Source organism: Sorex fumeus, unplaced genomic scaffold (genome assembly GCF_029834395.1).
Source record: "Sorex fumeus unplaced genomic scaffold, SorFum_2.1 ptg000098l, whole genome shotgun sequence".
NCBI classification, from domain to species: domain Eukaryota; kingdom Metazoa; phylum Chordata; class Mammalia; order Eulipotyphla; family Soricidae; genus Sorex; species Sorex fumeus.
In genome coordinates this window covers 34,431,641-34,436,007 of record NW_026606155.1, presented here as the reverse complement: position 1 = coordinate 34,436,007, position 4,367 = coordinate 34,431,641, and the positions used below count along the sequence as shown (strand labels likewise).

At 51.2% G+C, this 4,367-nt stretch overlaps 1 protein-coding gene across 1 annotated transcript; it reads right to left on the bottom strand.

Annotated features, from left to right (window-relative positions):
* Nucleotides 1-1,965: 1,965 nt before the first annotated feature.
* On the bottom strand, nt 1,966-4,025 carry TMEM30B (transmembrane protein 30B). The gene has a single exon (XM_056134097.1). The coding sequence runs from the start codon at nt 3,852-3,854 to the stop codon at nt 2,802-2,804; it is 1,053 nt and encodes a 350-aa protein (XP_055990072.1). The 5' UTR covers nt 3,855-4,025; the 3' UTR covers nt 1,966-2,801.
* Nucleotides 4,026-4,367: the final 342 nt, after the last annotated feature.

The following is a 4,367-nucleotide window of genomic DNA, read 5'->3' as shown; positions in this document are numbered from 1 at the left end:
GCCCAGAAGACTGGCTGTCATCTCCATGATTAGCCTCCGAGCACCATCTTAGCACACCAGCAGCCCTGGCCCAGAGACACAGCAGCAAGTCCCAGATGACACCACAGCACCGGAGATCTCTCTGAGCCCCATACCGAGCCAATATCACCGGGACACCCCAGATGAAGCAAGTGCAGTCTCCCCACCTACTCCAGATGGAATCCCGGTGACCAAGAGCTTTCAAAGCAAGGCCTAGGTATGCAGGTTCAGAACTGAATCTCCAGGCTGCATGGTGGCAGAGGACCTAGGCTGTCCTGTCCCTCCCCGGGTCACCACCTGCCCAGAAGTCTGGCTGTCATGCCCAAAATTTGCCTCTGGATGCCATCTTAGCACACCAACAGCCCTGGTGCAGAGGCTCCCAACTGAATCCCAAAATGGATTAATGCCATACAGAGATGTCTCTGGAACCCAACCATTTACAATCTAGAAATTTACATTTACAATTGTGCCCACATTAGCTCTCATGATATTCGAAATGAGCTATGGAAAATATATTATCTAGTGCCTGTCCCTGGCAGGTAGGCTTGAATGGTGGTGGGAAAATTCGAGCAAAATTAGTGCCCCAAATTAGAGAGAATTGGGGAAATTGTCTGCCATAGAGGCAGGGTGAGGACTGCAATGTGTATGCATGTGAGGGGGATGTACACTGGTGGAGGGATGGGTGTTTCATCATTGTATGGTTGAATCTCAAACATGAAAGCTTTGCAATTCTATCTCACGGTGATACAATAAAGTAAAAAAGTAATGTGGAGTTCATGCCCAATTCAAACAGCTTAATCAATGGCTGAACAAATAGCAGTACTCCTATATTATTTAAAAAAAAATTAAGATTGCTGAGATCTCCAATGACTGGAATAAAGTCACAGACTTAAAGTGAGATAGGGCTGTAGATATATATTGCTACTAAAGGAAATCCCAGACTATTATTCTGTCTCTTATTTTTAACAACTACAGAATCATTAAATTTTCAGTTGATCTCATACTTTAGACACCTGGAAATCAGAAATACTTGCTATTTCACTGTACTTTGGGAGTCTACACTGGCCACATTAGGTATTCTTTTGTTTGTTGTTTGTTCTAAAAGCACATTTTTGGGCTGAAGTGATAGTACAGTGGGTAGGGCCCTTCACACAGAGGGCCCTGAATTTAATCCCCAGTACCCAATACGGTCTTCTGTGCCACCCATGAGTGATCCCTGAGCACAGAGCCAGGAGTAATCCCCGAACATTGCCAGGTGTGGCCCTCAACACACACACACATTTTTTTTTAAAAAATAAGAGCAAATTTTTAGTCACACACAATTTTTTTTTAAAATAAAAGCAAATTTTTAGTTTGATCATTGAGTTTCACTTTTTTCCTGTCTTATTAAGCTAGAAAATCCTTACCAGACATTAGAATTCAAGCACAGGTAGACTCCTCAGATACCAAAAAAAAAAAAAAAAAGAAAAGGCTATAGCATGGGGAATCATTCTAGGAAAATGTTTTCCTGTTTTTTCTTTTAACTTTAATTTTCAGTAGTCTAAGATTCTAAATGATAACAAATGCCCAACAAATAATTGTGATTTGCAATTAAAATAAAATACATGAAAGGAGAAAAATGTCAAATGGTACATTCTTTAACACCTTTCCTTTAACATTCTTTACCACATTAGCACCTCTTAAAACTAAGCACTTTATAAACTGACATTTTACCATATTCAACAATAGCTGAAGATTGTTTAATTCACACTACATGTCAAAGTTAAGTTTGAATTGATTTAGAAAATTAACAAAAAATTGAGTTGTCTTTACCTGAGCCTTATTCTAAAATATAATTTCCACACTGCAGAATAGATATGCTAACAGAAAATGAGCAAAGTGGTTGGTACCATTTGTGCCTTTAAGATTAAAGTTCAAAAGAATTAAGCAAACACAGTTACAAAGATAAGACCAACATAACCTTTATTCTCTTTCAGGAAACCCAGAGAATAGGGACTAGGACCACATTTACTGATTTAATCAGAGTACTTCAGGTCTCATAATCTCGTTTAAGTTTTATAGCAATGAGCAAAACATTGCCTTCTAAAAAAGATAATAAAATACATGGTTACTGGTGACTACACGGTAAAAAAAAAAACGTAGAGAATTCTGTTATCCAACATAAGGCTGGTGAGCATCTGATGAAAAATGTTTCATAAAAAGGACTCCACTTACATCAAGTGAGATTTTCATTGTTTGAAATCCCTTACAACCCGGTTCAGAACAGAGATTCCAAAATCTGAGGGACTCTCCCTAAAGAGCTTGTTAAAACTTCCTTTCCAGGTCACACCCTGGCTTTATTGTGTCAGAATCTCTGAGGACAAACCTTGCTAATCTATGTTTTTAAACAAGTATCATCTCCCCCATCTCTCCACGAGATCTATAGTTTTCACTTTTTGCTGCCAACCCACACGCTGCCCCAGAGCCAATCCCCAAAAAAGCCCTGTACCACAGTAGTAAAAGCTCGAGTCGGGCATCATTAACCAACTGGAAGATCTTGAAAGAAGTGATTTCATATCTCTAGGTCTCAGTCTTGTTCCCTGAAAGGGGGACATGAAGAACCTAACATGCCCACTGGGGAGGAGACCGGGAAACATCCAGGACGTGTATGATCCGGGCATACCGGCAAGTGTCCCCCATACGGTGTCATTGCTTCCTCTGGGGCCCCTCTCCTCCCCAAGGGGTGAGAAAAGTGAGTGACGCTTGGGATCTGGCCGGCGGGAAGGGTGCTCAGAAAGCTGCGATCACTCGTCGTCCTCCTCCTCGTCTTGCTGGTCCTGGTAGCGAATGTACACGACCAGCATGACGAAGCCCGTGAGGATGCAGAGGGACCCGACGACCAGGTAGGCGATGCCCAGGAAGGGGTTCTTGCCGCCCATCCACGAGATGCTGCTGAAGATGATGCGCTTCTGGCCACCAAAGGAGCGCACAGGGTAGTTGTAGGCGATGTTGACGCGGTAGTTGCCCCGCGGCAGCCCCGTCGAGTAGTTGCCCTGGCGGATGCGCGCGTACAGCTTGCGGAAGGTGGGCAGTGCCGCCGTGCGCATCCACACCACGAAGTCCTGGTTGATGAAGCCGGTGTTGTTGGGGTTCGAGCTGAGGTTGTAGACGGGCTGGTGCCAGTTGGGAGGGGGCGCGGTGCCCTTGAAGGCCAGCGCCAGGCTGCCGTTCACCAGCGGCGGGTTGTGGAACTTGACGTGGAGGTCGGTCCACCAGGCGATGCCGGTGCGGTCCAGCGGCACCTCGACGTAGCTCCCGCCGGGCTCGCGCTGGTGCCACAGCGAGAAGGAGTCATTGAAGAGGCTGTTGGCGATGGCGCCGCAGGGCGCGATGGGCAGGCCGGACGCGCTGTACTGGTAGGGGGCGCACTCGTTGGCCGGCTGGCGCAGCGCGTAGACCAGCCCGCTGAGCTGCGCGTTGTCGCGGGACACGCCGTAGCGCCGGTTGTTCTGGTAGAAGTTGGTGAGCTCGTAGTAGAGGTAGATCGGGCCCTGGAAGAGCTCGGGCAGCGAGAAGTACCAGGCGCACGAGCAGCCGGGCGGCGGCGTGCCCGCGACGGCGCACAGCGAACAGTTGCCCGGCTCCGGGTAGCCGGTGTAGTCGTAGCCCAGCTCCTTGATGGCGTTGGAAGAGTAGTAGAGGCCCAGGCCCAGGCCGATGAACGCCAGGCCCGCGCAGAAGAAGAGCGGCAGCGCGATGCTGGCCGACAGCAGCGGCTGCCAGGCGGGCAGGCGCTGCTGCTTGAGCGCGGTGCTGTCGGGCTGCTGCGAGCCCCGCGCCTTGGCGCTCCAGGTCATGGCGGCCGCTCCGGGACGCGCGCCCCGACGGTCCCCGCGGCGCCCGGGAGCCGCGCCCGGCTCGGGATTCCCCCCCCGCGGTTAAGTTCGGGGTGGGGTGGGGGGGAACTGGAGCTCCCGCACCCCGAGCCCCGTCACAGGTGACTCCCGAGTTTCGGGTTCCTGTGCAGGGCCCCGACCGCGGTCTCGCCCCCCAACAGTTCCGCCTCGGCCCAGGTGACCCACAGCCGCCCCGCCCCGGTGCGTTTGGCCAGGCTGGGCGCCCCGCCTCCGGGAGGTGAGTGGCGGCCCGGGCCCCGCCGCACCTGGCAGGTCGGGGCGGGCGTTGCCTCGGCGTCGGGGTGAGTGCCCGCGCGTGCTCCGCCCCCAGGGGAGTGACGGCCCCCGCGCCGTCTCCGAGTGGCGCTGACCTTGGTCAGGTGCCACCTGCGGCAGTGCCCGGGCGGCTCTTTTCTCGAAATGCCTGAGTCGTCGCCCTCCAGCATCAAGCGCTGCTGAAGACAGCTGGCGCAG